The 26203-nt window shown below is 57.6% G+C and overlaps 1 protein-coding gene across 1 annotated transcript; it reads right to left on the bottom strand.

The window, feature by feature from the left end:
* Nucleotides 1-18402: 18402 nt before the first annotated feature.
* Nucleotides 18403-25834, bottom strand: FGF3 (fibroblast growth factor 3). The gene is given in 3 exon segments (XM_004278050.3): nucleotides 18403-18780; nucleotides 23181-23284; nucleotides 25563-25834. Coding segments are annotated over 3 exon segments (702 nt in total). The 5' UTR covers nucleotides 25783-25834.
* Between the last annotated feature and the right edge of the window lie 369 nt (nucleotides 25835-26203).

Below are 26203 nucleotides of genomic sequence, written 5' to 3'. Positions count from 1 at the left end.
CAGCCAAGGAGGCGGCCAGGAGGCCGGAGCGAATTTGAATCCAGCAGCCATGACAGCCCAGCCCGCTCCAGTTCGGGGTCACCCCATGAGCACGCATCTGGGGAGCAAAGTCTCCTGCGCCTTGAGTCCCAGGAAGCCCACACAGCAACTGAGTTTCTGAACAGAGCGGAGCTCCGATCAGTGAGCCCCACTTCCCCTCCATGTCCTTTGCCAGAGGAACGAGTTTGCTCACCTAAATATTTTTGGTCCCTTAAGATCATACACATGTAATCGCGGAGGAGATGTAAAAAAATATGGAAAGGAATTCCAACTATAAAGTGATGCTACGTCTAATTTTACTAAAGATCTCATGCTGCTGCATCCCAAAGACATCAAATTGCGAAACAGCTCAGGTGCGCATCCTGTCACCTGGTACCTGAAGTGCTGGCCGTTGACTGAACAGGTTTCACCCCTTCGGCTCGAGTGGTTTTCCTAAGTATTTCACCAGGCTTGGCTGTGCCCTCCTTCCCATTCTGACCTTGGTAAGATGGTCTTGTGATGGCGTCAGGCCAGCAGGGCAGGGAGTATTTTGCCCAGGGTTGAAGCTCACTAAGTCATTCAACAAACGTTGACTGTGCTCCTGCAGGTGCAGGCTCTGTTCCAGGCACGGGGATGTGGCAGAGATGCCGTCACCACCCCTGCCTCTCCAAGCTGCCTTTCCACGGGGAGGAGACACTGAGCAAGGAGTCCCCCACAGGGTGGGAATTTAGAAACGGGATCCAAGTTCCTCCAGGTGGGTAGGATGGGGGCGAGGGGCCCTGACCTGGTCTGGGGGTCAGGGAGGCATCCCTAAAGAAGTGGTAGCTGGTTGTCCTGAAGCTCTGCTCGGGGTGGGGCAGGCGACCTCGGCCAAGTGCAAGGCTTGGAGGTGAGACCCGGGGGCCTCTGGCATGAAGGGCAGAGAGCCCAGAGGGACAGCCTAGGGGGCGCTGATGTCAAGGGGCTGTAGGGACTAGCAGGGCTTTGAAAAGGCCCCAGGGCAGAGCCCTCTGGCCTCTGTGAGCCCTCGGGGTGGGGGGGGGACTTTTGGAGGGGGCTCAAAGGAGTCTGGCTTAGGGGCAACAGAAAAGGCTGTACCTTTCATGCACATTAAGCCAAGTCCCCAGCAGCTTCTGACACTGAGGGCTGTCAGCCCCTCTCCTCCCTGCAGTGTCTGGGCGGCCCCAAGGGTCCAAGCTGGGCCCTGGGATGTGTTTGACCTGCTCACCCATGGCCAGCCTGGGCTGCCCTTCACCCCATGGCTGAAGCAGCACATGTAGGAAACAGGGGCTCAGGGCACACAGTGGGACGGAGACATGGGAGGTGGGTCGCGGGGGTCTCCTGAGCCCCGGAGAGGCATTTCTATCTTGACCACAGAGTGAAGCGGTTGGAGCTGGAGTATGGCTCCATCCCGTCTGTCCTTCTGAGAGCTTTGCTGCCACGGTGCAGGGCAGGGCAGGCACACGGCTTCAGAAGGACCCAGGCAGGAAGTCTTAGCAGCCTTATGGACACATGGCCTCTATCCTCACTGCTCAGCTCTGCCACATGTAAGTCAGCCACACGAGCTTAGGGCAAACCCAGACATCTGACGCTGTGATTTTCCATCATCGTTTCCCAGGGCCCCGCCCACACCTGATTTGACCGCGTTACTTTGTAGTAAGTCGTCTTTACTGAGTCTTTCCAAAGCCAAGTCTTCGTGGGCCCTCAGCTCTCTTTTTGCCTTTGTGTTCCATCCATGTGTTTTATACTCTTTTAATTTCCCAGTTGCCCTGACAAGGACAGTGGGCCCAGGCGACTCGGGAACAAACCCAGCAACTGTTACTGGAGGGGATGGGAACATATTGATGGGAGACCTGTATGGGGTTCCACTCTGCTAACCACTTGCTGTGTGACCCCGGGCAAGTCGCTCACCATCTCTGAGCCTCAGTCCCCTCCTACCCTCCTGGTAGGGATTCAGCAAGAATGAGGAAGGTAAGAGCCCTGATCTTTCTTGATGGGCGCCTTTGAGAGCAGCGAGGGCCTTTGTGGGCAGAAGGATCCTGCACTGCAATGCAGCGGAGGGGCCCAGAGCTTCCTCTTCAACACAGATGCTCCGGGCCAGGGTGAAACGGGCTTCTTGCCGACCTCGGTCACAGCCCAGGCCCCCGTGCGGCTCTGCTTCCCAGGACCCAAGCTTCGGTGAGATTGGGCATCATGTCAGCCCGGGATGTTTGGTTTCTCACGAGCCATTGTGGTCCCAGGGGGCAGGGGATGTGGACATGCCAGAAGCAGTGACCGTGCACTCAGAAGGGGCCCGGCCTCCGTCCATCCTGATCACCCAGGCCGGGAATGCGGCAGCAGAAAGGCCCCATGAGATGGAGTCTCTGATAGGTTCTGAGGGGAAGGGCCGTTTCCTCTGACCGAGGACGCGGGTCACGGTGGATGGGCTGCCACAATGCGAGAGGGGCGGCCAGGGGCCAGAGCCCAGGCGGTGCCTCCGGAAGCAATTTGATCTGGTCACTGCCTCTTTTATTTTTTTTAATTTAAAAAAATTTTTTTTGAACTATAGTTGATTTCCAATGTTTCAGGTGTACAGCAAAGGGATTCAGTTATATATATAGTCCTTTTCAGATTCTTTCCCATGATATGATTACAAGATATTGAATATAGTTCCCTGTGCTATATAGCAGGTCCTTGTTGTTTATTTATTTTATATGGAGTGTGTGTGTCTGTTAATCCCAAGTTCCAAATTTCTCTCTCCCCCCATTTCCCCTTTGGTACCCATAAGTTTGCTTTCTATGTCTGTGAGTCTGTTTCTGTTTTGTAAACAATTTCATTTGTATCATTTTTTAAGATTCCACATATAAGTGATATCGCATGGTAGCTGTCTTTGTCTGACTTACTTCACTTAGTATGATAATCTCTGAGTCCATCCATGTCGCTGCAAATGGCATTATTTCCTTCTTCTTTATAGCTGAGTAGTGTTCCATTGTGTATCTGCACCACATCTTCTTTATCATTTGTCTGTCGGTGGAGTGGTCACTGCACTTTTACCCTCCGTGTCTCCCCTTGCCAGACGGAAAAGATCCGATGGCCTTGCCTGTGCCTTTAGGTCTTGTCTTCCTGCACAGTACCCACCAGGTGGGACTCCGTCCACTCCACATTCCCCCCTGGAAAGCCCATCCCCACCTTCTCAGGAGGCGACTGACTCAACATCAGAAAGTCCCTCCCCCGCCGCAGGGTCCAGCACGGTCACGTCCATGGACACCCTTACCCCAGGGGCTGATAACCGCTGGCTCTCTGGTCCGCTCCTCCTAAGCGTAGGGGCAGCCTGGCACAGTCAAGGCCTCAATAAATATTTATTTGCTGAATAAACAGACGAATGTGTGAACCATCCTGCAAATACAATTTTTGTTTTCACTTAATAAATATACCTTGTCATCGTCCCACATCACTGCGTGGTCTTTGTAAACTTCCTCACTTCTGTAGAGAGGATGGACGTACCATGGTTTACTTAACCACTCTGCTCCGTTAGGTAGTTTCTGAGGTGTTTTTTTGTTTTTTATTTTTTGCTTTTCTATTATCAACAATGCTGTGATGACCATCTTTGTGGATAAACACTTTTTTTTTTCTGCATTTGGGGTGTGATCTTCAGAAGAGGAATCTCTGGATCCAGGCCAAGAATTTGGGGCTTGAAGCTAATGGTCCTCGAAAGCACGCATGTACGCTGACGGCACCGTGTCGGAGGCTGTCCCACATCTCAGCAGCTCTGGGTTAAGTCGGTTTTGTTCTGGTTTTTTTCCTGCTGTAGTCTTTACTAATTTGACAAGCAAGCAATGATACTGGATTTTTAATTTTATTTGTTAATAACTTTTCATTTGATAGTAGTTTTAGATTTATAGGAAAGTTACAGAGATAGTACAGAGAGTTCCTTTATATCCCGCACCCAGGCTCCCCATTACAGAATTAACATCTTGCATGAGTGTGTTACACTTGTTACAATTAATGAACCAGTACTGACACATCGTTATTAACTAATGTCCAAGCCTTAAGCAGATTTCAGTAGTTTCTCCCTACTGTCCTTTTCTGCCCCAGGAGCCCACGTCACATCTGGTTGACTCCTCTCCTTAGGCCCCCCTTGGCTGTGACAATTTCTCATACCTGCCTTGTTTTGATGACCTTGACGGTTTTGAGATGGCTTTTGATTTTCATTACTGTCTTTGACAGTGGCCGGGGCTGACGCTGATTCCACGAGTTGCTTTGCTGCAGGTGTCCCCTCCTCGAGGCCCCTTTATCTCTTGGGGTCTCTATGCTTCCCCCAGAAATCTGAATGACCCTGAGATACTGAACACGAGCCCTCGCTGAGCACGCTGAGCCCCCCACACTCTATAGGCACCTGTTTTCCTCTTTTTTAAAATAATTAATTTATTTATTTTTGGCTGTGTTTGGGTCTTCGTTGCTGCATGTGGGCTTTCTCTAGTTGCGGCGAGCGGGGGCTACTCTTCGTTGTGGTGCACGGGCTTCTCATTGCAGTGGCTTCTCTTGTGGTGGAGGACGGGCTCTAGGCGTGCGGGCTCAGTAGTTGTGGCTCGTGGGCTCTAGAGTGCAGGCTCAGTAGTTGTGGCTTGCGGGCTTAGTTGCTCCGGGGATGTGGGATCTTCCCGGACCGGGGCACGAACCCGTGTCCCCTGCATTAGCAGGCGGATTCTTAACCACTGCGCCACCAGGGAAGTCCCAACACCTGTTTTCTTCTTCAAGTGGGTCTGTTGCTTGGCAGAACTTGGGAATGGGCTTTCAGGTAGATGGCGCTAGGGTAGTCAAGGAGCAGAGGCAATACTGACATTGATTTCCTCAGCTCTGGAGGAGATCAAGCGAAGACCTGATCGGGGGCTGGTGGGAGGTTAGCAGCTACAGGAGTGACACCAGTCGCCTTTAGGGAGCAGTGGGGGTCTCTTTCCCAGGGCAGGCCAAGGCAAGGTCCCCAAATCTCTGCCTCTGCCCTCAGAGCCACAGCCCCAGACCCGGTTCCTGACCACACACAGGACAAAATGCAGAGTCCCCAGCGTGGCCCTGCACGGGCTGTCCTCCCTGTCTCCCCCCACCTCGTGCCCCTCTGCCCATGCTCCGGGTGGCCCCTCAGCTGGCCTGGCTGCCTGGTGCCTGGGCCAGGACTCTCCCGACCACAGGGCCTTTGCACTTGCTGCCCCACCCTGCCATCCTCACTCAGGTCTCAGCTTGGATGTCTCTTCCCCAGACAGATCTTCTTGGTCAAAGTATTACCTGTTCCCCTAACACATCACTCTCCGAGCTATACTTTATGACATGGCGCATCTGAAAGTAGCTATTTGTCCCTTGTATATCTTATGGGGGCCTCCATAGCATTGGCTGCACAGGTTGGGGAGCCGGCCTGGCCTGCTGTCCTCTCTCCGCTAGGAAGGCGCCAGGCTGGTGTGAACAGGATGTTAGTGAGTATCTGTGAGGGGAGCGAGAGTGGGCGGCGGGCGGGGAGTGTAGATGGCACTAAGCAGGCCTTCCCCACTGTCAGGGACACAGCACCACCTGCTGCCGGGGGAGGCCTCAGCGATGGCCGCCGCAGAGCGCCAGCCCTGGGGACAGAACTCCATCCTTGTGACGGGGACACTGGGGTGGGTTCGGGGGTGGGCACAGTGAGGAGGGCCCAGCACTGGACAGGGGTGAGTTTTTCCCAGTGACAAGGGGTTGCGTCCTCTTTGACCAGGACTGCAGTTCCAGCCTCATCCCCCTCAACAGCATCTCCTACAGGACCCCAGACTCTTAGGGTGGGCCAGCTCTCGAGAAACCCACCTGGGCCCTTGTGGACATCACATAGGGACTGGAACCAGTGACCTCTGGGTCTGCCTGCTTTGGGGACCCAAGGACCTTCTCACCCGAGTGTCTCACACTGCCTTGTTTACAAGATTGTCTAAGGGGGGTGGGGCATTGTTGTTTTTTGTTTTGTTTTGTTTTTTTTGCAGTACACGGGCCTCTCACTGTTGTGGCCTCTCCCGTTGCGGAGCGCAGGCTCAGTGGTCATGGCTCATGGGCCCAGCCGCTCCGCGGCATGTGGGATCTTCCCAGACTGGGGAACAAACCCGTGTCCCCTGCATCGGCAGGCGGACTCTCAACCACTGCGCCACCAGGGAAGCCCGGGGGTGGGGCATTTTACAGGGAGAAACAGGCTCAGGGACAAAGCAACTGTCCCATCCACACAGCAGTGAGTAAGAGGTGGAAAGATTGGAATTCACATCCGTGCTCTGACCATTAAGAGCCAGTGCTGTGTGACCTTGGGCAGATGGCTTTACCTCTCTGAACTGTTCCTCAGTGGAAAAACAGGGATGATAATAACAGCACATACTTCTTAGGCTAATCCTGAGGCCCAAGCGAAAGACCATGTGCCCAGGGCTCAGTGAGGCCAGCATCTCATGTGGCTGGTAGCCAAGCTGGCAGGACAAGAACTCCCGCTCCTGGGCCAGTGCCCTCCTCCCCCCAGCCCTCTGCCCTCCAGCCCTCTCGAATCGTGGTGCATTCTGTTCACGGGGAATGGAGCTGCCTGGTTCTCTCTGCCAGGGAGACGCTACTGAGCTGGAGCCAAAGTCCAGCTGTGTGCCCACTGCAGGCCCCAGCTGAGCCCCCATGACCGCTGCCCCACGGAGGGCTGTCCAGAGATCACACACCGCCATTACTCTGCACCCACCTTGCCAGCATCTCTCCTGGGGGTGCTGAGGACCGGGCCCAGGAGGAGCCAGACCGGGGACTGAGACCTAACACCTGTCCCCCGCAGGAGGTGGCCGGAGGTAAGAACTTCCAGCACCCACGGGGGGCGGGGGTCAGCTCCTGGGCCCTGCACGTGGCCTCCCTCAAGGGCTGGCAGCCCCTCCCTGCCCTTCCCCTGCTCTGCCCCCCGCCACTTCCTTGGGTTGTGATTCTGAGGAAGGTGCTGGTCTGGCTGGCGGCCCTCTAAACGGCCCCACCCGGGGGGGAGGGTGGGAGTGACAGGTGAGGGCACCAGCCCCTGCCCCTGTCCAGGGAAGGGCCTCTGACGACAGCCGCTCAGGGTCCTGTTGGAAAAGCCTCTGTGTATCCCTTGGGCCCTGGGTAGGGAAGCTCCCATGGCCAGGCTCGGGGTGGGACCGGCAGGGGCTCTGACCTCCAGCAGGTGGCCTCGGGCTGGGCTGGCAATAAATCTTAACTCCACTCTTGCAGCAGGGAGGACACCCAATGGGCCACGCATTCTTCTCCCGTGCTCCCGACATTTGAAGAAGCCGCCAGGGAGGAAGGACTTGACGGCTCCAGGAGGCAAACAGGAGGAGGAGGTATCATGGTGTCCACCCTAAGGAAGCAGAGACCCCTGATATCCTTTCTCTCTTTTCTCCTTGGTAATAGAAACTCAGAGTTTTGCCTGCTGTAATACTGTCTGGAGTAAAGACTACATTTCCCAGCCTCCCCTGCAGCTTGGAGCAGCCATGTGACTAAAGCCTGGCCAATGGAAGGTAAGCAACACTAGTGGGTATTCTGGCCAATGGGAGGTAAGTGACACTAGTGGGTGTGGCTTCTGGGAGATGTCCTCTGAGGTTGGGGACATGCCTGTCTTCTTTGTTACTGTTGCAGGGAATGTGAATGGGATGGCTGGAGCCCGAGAAGCTATTTTGTACCATGAGGTCAAACCCAAATGATTACTGTTAAGGAAAAAGATGGGAGGAAGCTGAGTCCCTGATGAATGTGACATAGCCTTGTCACCCTGGACCTCCTTTACATGAGAGATAAATGGTTTTATCTTCTTTAAAGTACATTTATCTTGAATTTTCTGGCCTTTGTAGCTGAGCTAAATTCTAACTCCAGAGGGAAAACAGATACTCTGGGAAGTTTAACTGGGGCCAAGATGAGCTATGAATCCAAATCCATTTGGTTCCAAAAGCAGCCTCAAGGTGGGGACACAAAGTGAGCATTGGAAGGACCCAATCTGATGCTGCTGGGGCCCCAGACTATGTGTTGGTGAGCTATAGGGGAACTGTTATCCCCACTCCCACTCCAGCCTGTCTCCTTCCAGCAGAAGGCCTGAGGTAGCCCCAGACAATGAGGTCCATATTTCAGTGGCAATGACTTTCTCAAGACCCACGTACCTGGGTGAAGGTAGCACTTTTTGCCCAGCTCTCCACCTGCCCTCTAGCCCACAGAGAGAGAGAGTACGCATAATGGTGGGGGCAGCCACGTACCCCAGGGCCATCGTCTGTCCACAGGGCAGCAGGCACAGCAACCTCTCAGACCCATGCCTCACCACTAGGGACTTGGGGCTTTACCTCTGAGCCTCAGTTTCTCCACCTGTAAAATGGGGATCATAACCACCAGCCTTGCAGAGTGACTGGGACAGTTCAGTGCGGTGATGGGTGGGAAGCACCCAGCTCGTAACAGTATTTTATGTGCTAAGTTAATACATGTGAGCAACCCATGGAGATGTCCCTCTAACTCAAGGGTTCCCAAACGCTAGCGCATCACCTGGAGGGCCGGTTAACACAGACTGCTGGGTGCCTCCCCTGGGAGTGCATTTCCAGCCAAATCCCAGGTCAGGAGACCACATTTTGAGAACCACTGGTTTAATCAAGGACCCTAAGACAAAAATCTGAAATCGAGGCCCTTTTTAAGACCACCTGAGCCCAAGCAAGGTTCTGGAACCAGGTGGCTGGGTTGAATGCAGGCGCCAACCCTCGGAAGCTGTGAAGCTGTGTGACCTTAGGCAAGTGGCCTCCCTTCTCTGAGCCTTGCCTCCTCACCTATCACATGGAGAGAATTAGAACACAACTCAGAGCCGAAATTCAGATCAAAGTGATGTGGGAGGTGCCCAGTATGTGCTTCTCTTCTTCCTCTTCCTGCTCCCACCCCTCAGTGTTGTCACCACCACCACCATCATCTTGTACAGGTAAACACCTTCTCGGCAGGGGGAGCAGCTCTCTGTCTCCCGTCCAGTCAGCAATAGTAGGTACCTGCTGCATACCTTACCCAGGACCCACGCCCACTGCCTGCTCCTTGCTTTGTGGCTGGGGAAGGGGCCCTTTGCCCTCCAAGGATCATCCTAGGCGGGCAGGTTGGGATGGCCTGGCAGAGTCCAGTCCTCCCGGGTCTAGTCAGTCCTGAACTGATGACCGACTCCTTCCCGACTGCCTGACCCAGGGTGTGACCCAGCAGGTGCTGCGGGCACGTCACCAGCAGAGGCACCACCTTCGCCCACCAGGCTTGGGCAGACCCTGTGGTCCTCAGTCAGCTGGGCCCACCTGGGGCTTGTCTCTGAGGTCACTGCCACCTGCTGGTGGGCAGTGGTACTACAGTCAGGGGTGCCCTCCAAGACCACTTGGGACAACCCAGTCTCCACCTCCTGTCCCCCACTTGCCGCCAAAACATAGGAGGACCCAATCAGTCCCATTCTCATAGAAAGACTTGCAGCCCTGGCTGTGACGATCAAACATTTATTTATTTATTTATTTATTTAATTTATTTATTTGCGGTACGCGGGCCTCTCACTGCTGTGGCCTCTCCCGTTGCGGAGCACAGGCTCCGGACGCGCAGGCTTAGCAGCCATGGCTCACGGGCCCAGCCGCTCCGCGGCATGTGGGATCCTCCCGGACCTGGGCACGAACCCGTATCCCCTGCATCGGCAGGCGAACTCTCAACCACTGCACCACCAGGGAAGCCCCTGATTTATTGATTCACCCATTTAAGGTGTCAATGGGCTTGTATTGTGTTGTGCGGCCATCACCACATCAGTGTTAAAACATTCTCATCACTCCCAAAAAGAACCCCCCATACCCATCATCAGTGTCCCTCCAGCCCCTGGCAACCATCAGTCTACTTTCTGTCTCTACGGATTTGCCAATTCCGGACTTTTCATATAAATGGAATCATACGTATGTGGCCTTCTGTGTCTCGCTTCCTTTGCTTAGCGTAATGTCTTCAGCCTTCATTCATGCTGTAGTATTTACCAGAACATCATTCCTTTTCATGGCCAAATACTATTTCGCTGTATGACTACAGTATTTTGTTTCTCCTCTCATCAGCTGATAGACATTTGGGTTATTTCCATTCTTTGACTACTGTGTGTGCAGGCTTTCAAGTGGGCATATGTTTTCAATTCCTTTGGGTCCATACCTAGGAGTGGAATTGCTGGGTTATAGGTAAATCTGTGTTAACATTGTAAAGAATGGTCATACTGTTTTCCATAGCAGTTGCACCATTGTGCCCACCCCTTGATGTCCTGCCTGTCCTTGGGGACCATGCAGGGTAGTAGTACAAGCACTGGGGCCCGAGAGACCTTGGGACCAGCCCAGACATGCTTTTCACTGGCTGTGTGACCTCAAGGAAATTGCTTACTCTCTCTGAGCCTCAGTTTTCTCATCTGCAGAAGTGATGACAGGATGTAGCAGATGCTGTTGGTGTTCTGTCCATATCCACTTGGCTCTCACTGTCCTATGCACTCAGACCCCAGGACTTCCTATCACAAGCCCTTGGGTTTCTTCGTCTGAGGAGAGTGGGCCAGACGTTCAGGGAGTGACTGTCTCTGTGTTGGCGGATAAACAGGCCAAGTGCCTCACCCCTCAGATGGGTGATAGGGATAAGTGGGGGACCAGCAGTGAGTATTCAATTACTTACAGATTGCATTGCAATCTGTAAGATTACTTACAGATTGTATACAATTACTTACAGATGAACGAAAATAACAAGTCACTGCGAGAAAAAATAAAAGGGGACCCCGATTTTGGGTAGAATAGTCACAGAAGGTCTCTCTGAGAAGGCGACACCCTGCAAAGTGAAAATCAAGGAACCAGTGAGGTGAAGTGTGGAGAGAAGAATATTCCCAGATGGCAGCATGTGCAAAGGTCCTGTGGCGGGGAAGAGCCTGGTACAGACCAGCAGTGGGTCTGGAGTTAGGAAAGGGAGGAAGAACAGAGGATGTGGGAGGCAGGCAGGGGCTAGAAGAGCATCTTGGTGAAGAGATGACCCGTTTGAAAAATCCATTAATGCTGCATGCTTGGAGGTTCAGTCCGCTCTCCTGAGACAAGAATTTGAGCTTGCATGGGAAGATTCATGGAGACATGAGGTCAAGGAGGAATGTCTTGTAAAGAAAAAGGAACCCAGACCTAAGAATCAAACGGGTAGGGCAGGTTTCCCCTGACTCCCTCCTTTCCTTCGCGTATTCAGCCAGCATTCCCCAGGGGCTCCAGGGATGGCCCCATCCTCCTTGAGAACCGGGGGGCAGGCTCTGGAGCCTTCTGTCTGGGCAGGAACCCCAAGTACCGTCTGGCCAGCCTTGCCATTTTGCCCTTGTTCTGCATCCACTCTGAGTGTCAGTTTCCTCACCGACTGGTGGAGACACAACCCTTGTCTCCTAGGGTTGTTTTCAGACAACCTGAGTCATTAGTTGGAGGGAGTTTGGAGAACACGTGAATTGCTTGGACCGGGCTGGCCTTGAGTCAGTGCTCAGTGAGGGGGAGATTTTAATCCTACTCACCACGACGGTCTCCGACCCACACCACAGCCAGGTAGTGACATCACAGCTGACACAAGAGCCCTGCCACCTGTGTGCCAGGCACCAGCCTCCACTCCTAAGCTGTACTGAATCTTCAAGACGGCCCTGTGACGTTGGTGTCATTAATTGCCCCCATTTCACAGAGGAGGAGACTGAGGCTTGGACAGGGTAGAGCACCTTACCCGGCTCCACAGCCTATGAATGGGGTTTCAAGACTGGGTGGGCCTCGATGGAGACACAGCTTAGCCCAACTCCAAGGCCTAAGGTCCTAAACAGCCCTCACGCCATGAAGCCAGTTCTCCTGCCCCATCTCCCACCTCCATGCCCCCAGCCCAGTCTTGCCCTTGCCCTGTGCCAGGGTGGCTCCCAAGGGGTGTGGGGATGTTGTCAGGTTATCATCTCGCTGGTGGTGGTTGGTCACAAGGCACTGGCTCTCGAGAAAGGGGTCCTGAACGACGGTGTCCCATTGTCCTGACCGGAGATGATCTAGTTTTCCTGAACTTCTCCAGGTCGCTGCTCCCAACCCGCTCCTTTAGAGAGGCGCCCCTGTCCCCCACAAGGCTGCAAGCTCCCGATGGACAAGGTTAGGCTGTTTTACCTGTGTAGCTGCTCTGCTCAGCAAAGGGCCCGGCATTTGGCTGGCGTATGCTCAATGGGTGGGTGGTGGATGGGTGAATGGATGGATGGATGGAGAGATGTTTGGGGAGAAGGATGGATGAATGGGTAGATAAATGGATGCATGGATGTGCGAATGGACGAATGTATGGATGGATGGATGGACGGATGGACGGATGGACGGATGTTTGGAGAGATGGAGAGATGGATGGATGGATGGACGGATGGATGGATGTTTGGAGAGATGGAGAGATGGCTGGATGGATGAATGGACGAATAGCCTGCCCAAGGCATAGAGTTTCCCAGGAATTCCCGCATTGCCATCAATACTCACTGTGTGTTGCCCCACGAAACTTTCCCTTCACTCCGCACCTTTGGGCCCGTCAGAGGCGAGCACCACATGGCAGGCACCTCGGGGAGGCTCGCTCCGTTCTCGGTGGGTCTCCCAGATCTTGCTGGAAAGCTCAATGCCTGGCCTTCTCCTCCACCTGCTCATGGCTGTGCAGCTATTTTTAGAGACCAATCACCCCTTGTGTCTCCTCAGTGGATCTGGACGATCACTGTGGGAGCCCATTTGACAGATGAGGACATTGAGGCTGGAATGGGGAGACAGGGCTGATCCTGGGCTCCCACAGCCAATCATGAGACAGCAGAAGTGGCCGAGGCCGCGTTTGAATTGGTGCGTCTGAACCCAACACCTGTGCTGCCTCTCTTCCCACTCAGTAGCCCGTCTCCCAAATCCCATTCCAAGGGATGGACGTGCCGCCCGACCCGAGCGTTCAGGCACAAGTGTGGCCGCCCGGGCATTCCAGCTATTGCAGCTGAGAGGGGCTGGGGGGTCAGCTCCAGGGCTATATCTGGCTCTCCCTGGAATGTGGCCCAGGCAGGGTCGCCCTCCAATGGGTGGGCGCTAATTATAGACCCGCTTCTTCACCTTTCAGAGTCCTTCAACCCCCTTTGAACCCGCCGTGGGGTTCAAAGGCCTGCTCCCAGCAGCTGAAGCTTGGTTACCCAGGGCCCGTCCTGCCTTGCCCATTACAGGCGGAGAGGGACAACAGGGCCGTCCAGGGCCAGGGCTCAGGGGCCAGCAGGGGGTCCCCGGTCTGCTGGCTTCATGCAGGCAGCGGGCGGACAAGGCCTGGGAAAGCAGAGCAGCTCACAGCCCCCAAGGCCAGTGGCTGCCTCTCCCATCAGCTCTGTGCAGGGAGGGGTGACCGACTGGCCACAACCTAAAGATTCTTTTTTTCCCCAATTTATTCAGCACTGTTTATTGAAGGCCTATGGTGCTCCTTCTGACTTTGGTGGAGAGGACAGTGAGGCCAAGACCACGGGTCCTGCCGTCCAGGTGCTGCAGCTGCTTTTGCTGTTCTTTTACAATTTTATCCACTTTTCCTTGTCTTCAGCTAAGACAGCAAGAGATCATTTATTGTCCACATTTTACACTCAGCCACAGCTGAGAACAGAACTAGTCCAGAACGTCACAGGTTCAGGGCAAAGGACCCAAAGGGACCATTTTGATACAAGCCAGGTGGGTCTCTCAAAGGTGGCTGAGGGGATCAGAATGGCCATCGATGTTCTAGATCCATTGAGACAAGTTCTAGACGGTGGGCATGCCGTCCAGCAATTTGTATGAGTGCTCCTGGCCTCTGGCGTCCCGTGTTTCTGCTCCTGTGGCTTCCATGGGTGAACAAGTTTACTTGGACCTCTGCCTCATCTTTTTATTTGCACTTCAGCCTGTGCATTCGCTTCCTCCCCCACTTCACTCTTAGGGCGCGGAGGTTTCTCAGAAGGTGGCGCGAAGGCCAAGAGCCGTTTTACCCACTTTTATTTTTTCTTTATTTTTTTTTTCATTTTCCCCACTTTTAAGCCTACAGTTTTGTGGCCCACATTCTCGAGCTTGTGTCACCGTCATCACTATCTGTTTTCAGTACTTTTTCATCATCCCAGATCGAGACTCTGTCCCCAGGAACCGCTAACTCGCCCTCCCCCTCCCCCAGCCCCGGGCCCCACCGCCCTTCTTCCTGTGTCTATGCATTCAACTACGCTAGGGACCTCAGCACACGGCATCATGCGGGATTTGCCCCTTTGTGTGTGGCTTCTTTCGCTGAGCGTAATGTCCTCCAGGTTCATCCACGTTGTGGCCTGTGTCAATTTCCATCTTCTTCAAGGCTGAGTAATGGTCCATTGTACAGACGGATGACATTGTGCTCGTTCGCTCATCCTTCGACAGACACCTTTTGATCACTGTGATTCACCCTGCCAGGCACTAGGGTGAGCAAATGCCCATCGGAGCCCTGCTTTTGCTCCATTTGGGCCTCTGTACCCAGAGGTGGGGCTGCTGGACCACATGCTTATTCTGTGCTGCACTTTTCAAGGAACTGCTGTCCTGTCTTCCACAGCATCTGCCCCATTTTAGGTTCCCACTTGTGCAGGTTCTGACCCAAAGGCCCAGAGACCCCTGATGACCCCAGACCTGCCCCATGCCCTCCAGTCTCTCCCCCTGCCCCGGCTCTTTCCCCCTGGGCTGGGCAGGTGTGGGGGAGGGAGTGAGGTTGTTGATCCTGGAGCCTCTGGGACGCCCTGTCCTGGCTCAGGTGGCATCACGTCTTGGAGCTCAGGGACCCGGTCTCCAGCCTCTGCCGCTCCAGGCATAAGCAGGAGAATCCAGGGTGCTGGGCTCACCGGGCTCCACCCTCGTCCTGATTTCCGTTTCCGGGGACCTTGCCTGCTCCCACCCCCTCCTGCATGCAGCCCCCAGCCCCTCCCCCATGAGGGCCCTTTGGGGACTTGATGTTTCATGAAGGAGAGAAGGCAGCGATTAACACAGGACCAGCAGGTGGGCTTGGAGGGTCCGGGACCTCCTCAGTGGAAGGAGATGGGAGGAGGGATAAGATGCTGGGTATGCACAAAGATGTCCCTTGGGGCTGCCCGGCCAGAGTGTCGCCCAGAGAGACCCCTACCAGCTTCGGAGTCCTGCAAACATGCCAACCGGACAGAGGGAAGCCAGGCGGCTGGTGGCTCTGGGGTGGGCGGGCCTCGCTCCCCGGGTCGGGGGAAGCAGCGTCTCCCCTGGCAGGGCCCCTGGGGCCTCCTGGGCGCCAGATGAGGCAGGAGGGGAGGTAGAGTGGAGCAGGGCAGAGGCAAAGCCACCTTTCCCATGAACCCGACTTGGGCCCAGGAGCCCTGGCAGCTGGTAGACACCCACTCCGTGGGGACCACACCTGGCCAGCCCTCAGCCTCCCTCCCGGCATCGGGCAAGTCACACTCCAGGGTCCCCTTCTGTGAGACGGCTGTAGCTGTGGCATTGCCACACGGGTGACCCCCTCCCCAACCTGCCAAAGTGCTCTCAGGTACAGGGCCATCTGCCCGAAGTCCCAGGGACGCAGCAGCTCTTAGTGACTTGGGGGCCGGAGCCTGGGTTCCACTACATTTACTTAAGTGCCTGTAAACTGACACACGATGCTTCTTCCCTTTGGGGTTCATTTGCATTTTGCTTAAAAAACAAAAAGCTGGTTTCAGGGGCGTGTCTGGCGTTCAAGAACAGAAAGGGATGGGACCACGTGTGAAGGCCCCTCTTTGGAAATCCTCCGAGGCCCCATCCTGAGCACCCCAAGGCCCCCCCAAAGCCCATGTTAGATGGGCCTGGTGTTGGCAGCTTGGCGGACACTGCAGGTTAAGCTTGGGGGCCTACCCTGCTTTCTCCTCAATCAACAAAAGCAGGGTCCCTCTCCCTTTGGGGGGGTCACCTGAGCGGATAGGCAGCTGGGCCCCTTGTCTCCTGTATGAGTTTGCTCAGGCGGCTGCAACAGAGCACCCCAGAGCTGGCGGCTTAAACAACAGAAATTTACTGTCTCCCAGGTCTGGGGGCTGGAAGTCCAAGATCTGGGTGTGGGCAGGGTGCGCTCCTTCTGAGTGCTGTGCGGTGTGGAATCTGGTCCAGGCCCTTCCCTAACTTCTGGTGATCTGCAGCGATCTTTCCCGTTCCTCGGTGGTGGAAGCGTCACCCCAATGTCTGCCCTCATCTTCACACGGCATTGACCTTGTGCTCAAGTCTGCCCTCCTATCTCCCTTCTCACAGGGACACTGTCATATCGGAGCAGGGCACACCCCGCTCTAGCACGGCCTCATCCTCACTTGGCTACATCTGCAACAACCCTATTTCCAGATAAGACCCCATTCTGAGGCACCGGTTAGGTTAGGTACTAGGCAGGACTTCAACATATGAATTTTGCGAGGGTGTAACTCTCTCCTGACCCACACCCGAAATGAAGCTGCTTGGCCTGCAGAGGGCTCCGGACTGACCCAAGCACAGTCAACTACGGAAAACACACTCGTTTTCCATATTAACCAAGATCCCAAATGTCTCCCTCTGCCTTGTTTAGGGTCTGTCGGTTAATGGTGTAGCAATGAGTGCCGGGGTGGATGCCGCTGCATCCTCCTAAGGACACGCGGGGACCAGTTCACCTGCTGAGCCTCAGTTTCCTCATCTGCAAAATGGGAGCAAAGGTAGCACCTTCTGCATCTTATTCCAGATACATCACAAAACTCAAGGGGGACAGGCCTGCTCGTGATCGTACCTGTGAATGTGCATTCCTGCAGGTGAGGTGGGGGACAATTCCTCGGAATCTGACTTGCCAAGAGGGCTGTGGTGGGAGGGGCAGCGTCCTTGTCTTTATGCCCAGCAGCTCTTTGCCAGGATTTTCACACGTTGCACAGGTGTCGGTGCTGAGCCGGCCTTCCTGTGTGTTTGGCTCGTGTGGGTGACCCCAGCAGGGGAGCAGTGCCGGTCCTCTGTGGGCACAGGCTCAGGCCATACCCCTCACCTGGGCCCCGGCCGTGAGGGAGGGCTGCCCCCTGCAGGATCCAGGAAGAGTGAATGCACTGTCCGCGCCATTTGGCTCTCACCTGGGCCTGCCCCAGGCGACCCCCACCCACCAGCACTGTTGGGGAAGCAGGCACTGGGGGGCCGGTAGGGACGGCAGCTAGTCGGGCCACCTACTGGCTGCGGCCTCCAGAAAACCGCATCACCTCTCTGAGCCTCGACTTCTTAGGCAAAGGCAGGACCGCTCAAGGCCCTGGTGGTAGGTTGCGAGGATGAAGGAGATGGGGGATGGCCATACCTGGCCTGCAGCCCAAGTGCACAAAATAGTCCACGCGGGGCTTCCCTGGTGGCGCAGCGGTTGAGAGTCCGCCTGCCGATGCAGGGGACATGGGTTCGTGCCCCGGTCCGGGAAGATCCCACGTGCCGCGGAGCAGCTGGGCCCGTGAGCCATGGCCGCTGAGCCTGCACGTCCGGAGCCTGTGCTCCACAATGGGAGAGGCCACAACAGTGAGAGGCCCGCGTACCGCAAAAAAAAAAAAAAAAATAGTCCACGGAGAAGCACACAGCTTCAGGAGAAAGGGAGTTTGGGGGATTTCTAAACAAAGTAGATCTCTCTCTTCCTCTTTCTCCACACATGTGCACATCTATGCACAACCAGGAACACACAAACACACATATACATGCATACACTCACGCACACACACACAGGCACAGGAACGTATCCACACACACGCAAGCACTCAGGGGAATTCACACACACACATGCTCGTTAGCTTCTTCTTTCCATCCACACAAACCATCCATCAGTTTCAAAAAAGTCCTGCCTTTCCAACCCAGGGGATTAAAATGCGTCTTACCCCCAGTTTCTCAGAACACAACCTTACATCTGAAAACATCGATCTGGCATGGACTCTGCCATCATCATAAGCAAATATGTGCAAGTCAAAACTGCAAGTGTTTCCTCAGGCTGCATCATTATCTGTTAAATAACAACGTAGAATAAAATACTTTAATGTTTTGATCCCACACATCCCCCGCCCCCATTGTCCCACGGCTGCCCTGCAGGGAGATGCCTCGGTCGCCGGACCTGGGTGGTTGGGGTCCTCCTGGCCGACGTAAACCCACAGGTGTCCTGGTTTAAAGCAGCCCCCTCCGAGCCACGACGCGGGGCCCCTAGCTCCCACGTGACCCTTGTTTGAGAGAAGCAGGAAGGGTTGAGAACGTGTTCTGTTGGCCCTGGAAACAGCAGTCAGCTCTGATGCAGCCAGGGGCGGGCTGAGGAGAGTCAGGGACGGATTCCTGCACACACTGGGTCAACTCTGACCGTGGACACTGGGCGTCCGTCGGCTGGTCCGCACCCTCCAACCAGGCGGCCTGAGCTCGGAGCCCAGCCGTGGGGCAGGGATGCTCAAAGCCTCTGCTCCCCAGGCCGCGGCTAAGCTCGGCCTCCCTGGACCCGCAGCCTCCTCCGCTGTCGCCGCCGCCGCCGCCGTCAGGGCTGGGTGGCCCTGCCTAGAGGCCTGGACTGTCTGCGGCGGAGCCCGGCCGCGCCCTGGAGCAGCCTCACCATCTCGTGGTCCTTGTGGTCCAGCACCCGAGGCAGGAACAGCGAGGACTTCTGCGTGCGGCGCGTCTTGAAGCCCCTGCGGGGCCGGCCCTTGCCGTTCACAGACACGTACCACAGTCTCTCGGCGCTGGGCTGGCGCCGGGCCCCACGCCCGCCGGGCACCGTGCGGTACAGCCGGGAGGCGTACGTGTTGTAGCCCAGCTCGTGGATGCGCTCCACGAATTCACACTCGGCGTTGTAGCTCTCCTGTGGGGCGGGCAGGGGCCAAGGTCAGCGGCACAGAGGCCACGAGGATGTGGGCGGGGAGGGATGCCCTTAGCAGGAGTCTGTGCCAGCCCGGGGCAGGGTGGGGAAGGCGGGTCCCTACCCTCTTGGAGGTGGGTGTCTGGAGGGACGAAGGTGCAAACCCAGAATGTAAGGAGCTTTCACCAGTGTCCCCGCAGGCGGCTGTGGGGTCTCTCCAGTCAGGGGCTAGAGGAGGGGCGGGTATGCCTTACGCCAGCTCAGCTGTGGGTGGACGGGCATGCCACGGGCCATCCCCCAAACTGCTTCCCTCCCCGCGCTGTGCCAAGGGGCAGGGCTGGGGGCACAGGGAAAGCTCCTGGGACTGACCGCGGGGCAGGAGACCCTCGGGACCTGTGCCCATCTGCAGAGGGGGAGGGGAGCAGCTACTGATGCAGGTGGCCCAGCGGCCTGCAGCCCCACTCTCAGGGGTCACAGGCTGTTCGGGGCCAGATCCACGCATCGGGCAGCTTGGGACCCCAAAAGACCTCAGGAAGCAAGATGTTAAGCACCGAACACCTGTTCCCAACGACACGGGAGCCCAGAGATAAGGCTGGAGAGCTCTGGTTGAAGCGCGGTGGTGGTACCTCCCCCATAACTCCAACCTCTCCTCTCTGCTCTCCAGACCCTCGGTGGATGCCCAGAGCTCCTTGGGTCTGAGTACGGACTCCATTGCCCGAGACCAACTTCCAGACTTTACAGATGGGGAAACTGAGGCCCAGGGGTGGTACCAGACCCCAGATCACAGAGGGGTGTGATGCCCTCCTGGCCTGTGCCCACCCGCTGCCCTCTGGGGTGGATGGGCTCGGGGCAGACCTGCCCCACCCCCATGCCAGGCTGCTGCATTAGCATCTTATCCTTCACCCCTTCACCCCCCCGCATTGAGTTTCCGTGAAAAACTCAGTGGCTGAACCAACTCTCCTCCCGGGCCACTCTGTCCTGGAGAAGGTACGTCCTCCAGGGCTGAGGCCCATCGCCCAGGGGGCGTGGCGGGCTTGCTCTTTGCTGGGACACTTGGGGGGCCACCAGAGGGGTACAGTCCTGTGAGCCGCAAAGGGCAAGGGGCTCAGGTCCTACGGAAGGGGTTCTCGGGGGCCGGGCATTTGTTTGCATCTTGTAGGGGCTCCTGGGTTGGAGGGGGTCTAAGATCACCTGGAAAAAGGCATCACAGACTCACCGTGACAACAGTTCCCAATGCCAGTCCCGTCCCTGCGGTCCCGCCTCAGACTCTGCTCCACACGTGCCGCCCCCAGGGTCCCCCCAGCCCTGGGCTCCACCAGCTCAAATTCTATTTGCTGCTGTCAGACTCCGCCCCCCGGGGGTGCTGCTTTCCCAGCTCGGCCTCGCCAGCACCTGGAGCTGGTCCAGGAGAGCCCGCCAGGGCGGGGCGGAGGCGGGGACCAGGCAGCGGTGCACAGAGTGGCCAGATAGCTTCCCAGCGGGGCGACACTTGGAGGGGAGGGCATTTTCTGGTGGGCATTTGGTAGCCGGGACACTGCAGGCAGTGAGAGTACAGGCAAAGGCGTGGGCAGCGGGCGACGGGCAGCAGCACTTGCCCTGGAGGGCCAAGGGGTCCGGAGCCTGGAGTGGGGTCACGAGCTGTGCAGTGATGGTGGGACGTGGGGGCAGAAGGTGCCCTGGGTGGTTCCTCCGTGAGCTGAGCTGAGGAATCCGGGTGATAATCTGTGGGTAATGGGGAGTTCCCAGAGGCCATCACATGAGTGGATTTTCATTTTAGGAAGATCCCTGAGCAGGTACCTAGCATAGAGTATGACATATGGTAAGTGCCTAGGACAGTAAGGAATGAAGGAATGAATACCAGATGGATGGATGGATGGAAGGATGGAAGGATAAGTGGATGGATGGATGGGTAGGTGGATGTTGATAGATGGGTGGGGGGATGGATGGATGTTGATGGATGGATGGATGGATGGGTGGAAGGAGAGGGAAGGGAGGGAGTGTGGACTGGAAGAGGGAGACCCTGGAGCCCAGGAGCTGGGTCCCAAGGCTGTTGCGACGGTCCAGCTGGGAGATGATGAGGGCCTGAGTTATAAGGGTACTGGCCACAGGAACAAGGCAGAGGGAGGCAGAAATTGAAGAGAGAGATTCAGGAAGTATATTCGAGGACTTGGAGATGGACTGAACGTGGGGCTGAGACAGAAGGATGTGTCCACCAGGACTCCTAGCTGACCTTGGGCTTGAGTGAGTGGCCAGTGGGGTAACAATTACGGCAGAGGAGTCAGGGGAGTTGCTGGGGTCTGTTGGGTCGTGCTACCCTCTGCCAGAGTGGTCTCTGTCCTCTGCTGTCAGGACATTTCGGGGGCATCTATAACTCAGAAGGGAGATCAGGGCTGGAATTGAGGGCTGTGAGGGTGCAAGGGCCACCGACTCACAGAGTGCATGAGCTAGCCTGGAGGGTGGGAAGCACGGGAATGGCAAAGACCAGGGAACTCAGACAGCCAAGAGGGCGGTGGGAGCAGGCGAAGGTGGTGGCAGGATGGGGACGGGGGCGCAGGTGGCAGGGATGGCACCTAGGCTGCCTCACTTCCCAGGTTATCTGCAAAGCGGTGAGGCCTTCCCTGCCAGGTGCTCTGCAAAGTTCCACCCCATCCAGCTAGACCTCCTGGCTATCCCGGGTGGGCCCAAGAACCTCTTCGCCGTCTCCAAAGCCACTGCTATCAGCTCTCAGGGATAGAAGCCACAGGGAGATTCTGACCCACTGGGATCCCCCAGGGCATGCTTTGTTCTGTCCCCCAAAGTCCTGGGCCTGGGTCTTCCATGCAAGAGATGGCAGAGACCTGAGGTTTCCCTCCTGATTCAGCCCTACCTGCCTCACTCAGTGAACTTTCCCAGCGTGAACAAAGGCCCTCTCTGGTCCGTAAGACCTGCACGAGCACTGCAGGCCAGCAAGGTGGGTCCTCTCCATAAGGGATGGGAGCAACTGTGGGAGGTCTGAGGCCATTTCAGGGAAGAGGAAGTCAGTTCTCCTCACTTGCTACCAGGGCCGCAGGGCCGGAGGGGTCTGGAGAGCCACCGTCCACCTCAAGAAAAGTCACACCAGACCCCGGGCTAAGGGCATGTCCTTATAAACCACGACTGGCGTTTGCAGACTCTAGAAGGACATACAGAAAAGGCTGGGCATCCAAGGGTCCCTCCGCTCAGACACAGCTTCTGTCAAGGGGCCTCGGGGGTCAGAGAAAACAAATGGGTACATTCCAACTTCCGCATTTCCCTTAGCAAAGCTGTGAAAACTCTGTGATGAAATCATCTGCTCGAAGGAGGATATTCCCCTGCAGTTCTTGATCGCGCTTTGCCTGACTTCAGAGGGGCTGGGAAATGCTGGTGTGTTTCCCCTGCAAACGCGACTGAATGGAGAAAGGTAATTGCAGGGAGGTGGTCCTCGGCTGCGTCGTCTAGGTGATGTGTGGATGGAAAACCTCTCGTTGCTCAGGGAGTATCAGCCAGATCGCACGTAATGACGAGTTGGAGGCAGCAAAGTTCCCAGCACGTGTATTTTACTCCACGTATCCCCCGCCCTTGGGGGAGGGACGCTGCCAATGCCCACAGTTTCAGGACACTTTTTGTTGCAGAGACGCAGGTGGTGCATAGCCTGGGCTCCAAAGCTGTGTGTCTGGGACCTGGGTCCTGTCTCCCTTCTTCTTGGTTCCCTTTTATGAACTCACAGCTCTTGCCTTTCCACCCTTGGGAAGACCTGGCTGTGCTGTGCCCTGCTTCTTCCCCTCCTCACTCCCAGGAGAGCTCTGGGGGAGCCCACAGAAGAGCTTTTTTTTTTTTTTTGGCTGTACGTGGGCCTCTCACTGTTGTGGCCTCTCCCATTGCGGAGCACAGGCTCCAGACACGCAGGCTCAGCGGCCATGGCTCACGGGCCCAGCCGCTCCGCGGCACGTGGGATCTTCCCAGACCGGGGCACGAACCCGCGTCCCCTGCATCGGCAGGCGGACTCTCAACCACTGCGCCACCAGGGAAGCCCCACAGAAGAGCTTTGGCCCAACGCACATCCCTGCTTCATCCCAAGGCCTGCTAGAGTCCATTTATCTCGGTAGAAATTTGGGGGACAATCTCTCCCCTACTCTCAGCTACCTTGAAGGTGACCACAGAATGGCTGGAGGAACATTTTCTAACCGGACAGCGCTGGAGAACACAGGACGTGTCTCCCCCCAGCCAAGAGCTGCCTCTAACAGAAGCAGCCATTGGCCGAGGGGCCACAGGACCTGGGGTTCCGGCCCCAGCCCAGTCCTGCATGTCCCCGGACAAAGCATTCTACTGCCCACGTCCCCTTATGTCCTCTGATGTGATGCTCAAGGGAGACGGCCCACCCGCCCCACATGAACAATTGGACTCACCGAAGCATAGAGCCGTCCCTTCTTGTTCATGGCCAAGTACCGCCCGGAGAAGAGCCCTTTGATGGCCACAATGCCCACCTCCACCGCTGTTATCTCCAGGATACCTGGGAAGAGTCAGGAAGGCCCATCACTCCCTCCACCTCCACAGAGCCCAGAGGTGAGGGCTGAGCCCCTGATGGCCCTGCCCAAAGCCAAGCCCAGCTCCGGGAGGGGGAGGTGAGGGCAGCACACGCCCAAAGGGGGTGACTTTGGAAGTTCAGGGGAGGGAGAAATGCCTGGGTGGGAGGTGCAGGAGAAGAATTCAAACCTGGGAGGGAAATAATCAAACTAGTATTTCTCCATGCTGACTCTCTGCAGGACATGGAGCCCCTTGGAGCCTCTCCGCTACTCGGTGAGCTAGTTTCACGATGGGCCAGACAAGCAAGCTGAGACCGCGGGGCTGTGTGACTTGCCCAAGACCGCGCAGGTGTTTGAATTGGGGTTCAAAGCCCTGCTGCGGATGGCGGGGTCTGGACTCCCCTGCTCACGGCAGCACTGGGTGCTAGGAGAGGCCCCGGAGAGGGAGCTGGGCCCTTGCTGAGGTGAGTTGATAATGGAATCCACTGGTGCATTTTGGGTGCCACCCAAACCCGCTGGCAATGTACGTGGGCGTGAGATCATTGTCTCGGGCCTGTATGCAGGTTACAGGATGTTGGCAGGAGGCCGGATTAGACCCCGGAGCTCACAAAGGGAAGCCACCTGCGCTCACCGCTCTCCACTGAATGTAAGAAAGGTGAAATCTCCCCCAACGCCTCCCTTTTGGACCCGAAAGCACTTTTTTCCGGGGGCCTGCAACGAAGCCCCAGGTGGGGCCATTGTCCCCCGAGAATGGCTCTGAGGAAGGGCGGCTGGGGTAACAGCCGGTGCCCTCTCCAGGGGGCGCATCTCTGGCAGTGCGTCTGGCCCCGAACACGTCAGCCATCCTAGGGCCCAGACGCGGGCCGCCGGAGGTTTGTGCGGAGCGTACGGGGGTGCAGGATGCTGGCCTCTCGCGTCCCCGGGACGCAGGCTGGGCGGATTCCGCGGCGCCGGCCCGAAAACCAGAGAAGCGCGCATCTGGATGCGGGACAGGGGCGGCTGCAGGCGCGCGCCCTCCTTCCTCAGCCTATGGGCTGCCCGCCCTGGATGCCTCAAGAATTTGGATGCTCTGCGACTCCAAGGGGGAGGCTGGATTTGGAGAGAAACGAGGTATCGCTACTAGGCGAGCGCAGGCGCTCCCGTAACCCCGTCCTGAGCGCGGGGACATCCTGGCAACATTTGGCTCCCACCGCGCGGCTCCGGAGGCGTCTGCCGAAGACGCCCTCGCACGACTGCGGCTTTCCTGGAGGAAGTAGAGTTTTCCGGCCGCCGCCGTGAATCCACCGCACCACTTCCTGCGCCCGGGGAGGGAGCAGAGCGCGGGTCGCAGTGGAGGACCCCCGAGACCCTGGCCACACTCCCACGCTCCCCACTGAGTTCCTGCCTCGGGCCTCCAGCTCCCCAGCGAGCGGCGCTGCTTCGAGTCACCCTGGCCTCGCGCTCCTGCAAGGAGGGCTCAGCATGAGCCCGGGTCCCCCGGCCGAAGAAACCAAACCTTGGAGCCTCGCGGGACTTCGGCTCCAGCGCAGTCCGGGCGCGGGTCCTGGCTGCTGGGCGCCGTGAAAGTGTATCTGCGCCCCCAGACCCAGGCAGACGCCCCTGCGTGCTCCTAAGCCGCAACCCGCGGCCCCCCACCCGGCGGTCGGGGCGCGCACCCGGCCTGTCTCTCTGCGGCCAAAGGTAGAGGCGGGAAGCCTGGGGATTCCGGTCTGGGGACACGATTCTCTATCCGTGCGGCCGCCTCCCCAGAGCCCCGCTATGACCGCGCGAGTGTCCTCCGCGCACAGGCGGCGCGGGGCGGCCGCGAGGGCGGAGGGGATGATGGGGCGCCCCGGGGCGGGCAGCAGGAAGAGAAATCGTCAAAATAATAAAGAGGATGAGAAATGCCTTGTCCGGGGTCTTTTCTCCGAAAAACTCCGAAGGGTCAAACTTGGCAGGACCTCCGAACCCAGCCGAGCAGGGAGCCCCCGGGCGGCCTACCTCGCACCCCCTCGGACGAACGGGCGGGGTTGGGGGCAGGCTGGGCCAGGCCAGCCGGCCCGACAGCGGGCAGCCACCGCCCCGAGCCCCCTTCAGACGTGTCCCGCGCTCCACCCCAGCTCCACTCTCGCTCTTCTCCCGGACGCTGAGGGAGGCCAGGGGACCCCGGCGGTCTCCCTCTGGCAGCAGGGCTGGTCTGCGTCCCTGGGCACCCTTCGCGCACCAACCCCTCCTGCGATCCTCCCCGGGGATGCCCCGCGCGGCGCCGCGGGGCCGCACACTCACTGTAGGCGCTGTTCTCTAGGCTGCCGTTGACGCGGCCGCTCGGGTGAAGCTGGAGGTGGTACTTGGTGGCGCAGTAGAGCTTGCGGCGCCGGGGCGCCCCGCCGAGGTGTTCGTAGACCCCGCCGCGGCCGCCCGCATCGCGCCGCAGCCGCCCCCCGGGGCCCGCGGCCGGCCAGCCGGGCTCCAGCAGGCCGAGCAGCAGAAGCCAGATCAGGCCCATCGCGGCATCGCGCCCGCCCCGCGGCGGCGGCGGCTGCAGCAGAGCGCGGCGCCCATGGAAGGGACGGCGGCGGAGCCGCGGCGAGGCGCTCGGAGCCGGCTCCGCGGGGTGGGGGGAGGGGAGCGAAGAGGAGGGGCGGGGGCGGGTGGGAGAGAGAAAGAGAGATCCTTTAATTTTCACCCAGGATCGGGTGAAATTTCCGTTGTTGCGCAAAGAGCTGAAAGAAAAGACGGTTGGGCAACAAAAGGCCGACGTGGTACCCAGGCGGAGGCGCGGGAGGGGCGGGAGGCCGGGCGGCTGGGGAGCCCGGCGGGGCGCGGGGTTCGGGCCGGGCGCCGCCAGAGCACACTCGACCCCCGCGGCCAGCCGTCGAGCCGCGGCTCCGCTCCGCCGCGCGGCCCGCGCCGCCGTGCGCCCTCCC

The sequence above is a fragment of the Orcinus orca genome, chromosome 8, assembly GCF_937001465.1.
Source record: "Orcinus orca chromosome 8, mOrcOrc1.1, whole genome shotgun sequence".
NCBI classification, from domain to species: domain Eukaryota; kingdom Metazoa; phylum Chordata; class Mammalia; order Artiodactyla; family Delphinidae; genus Orcinus; species Orcinus orca.
The sequence above is the reverse complement of the archived record's forward strand: the minus strand, read 5'-3'. Positions and strand labels throughout refer to the sequence as shown.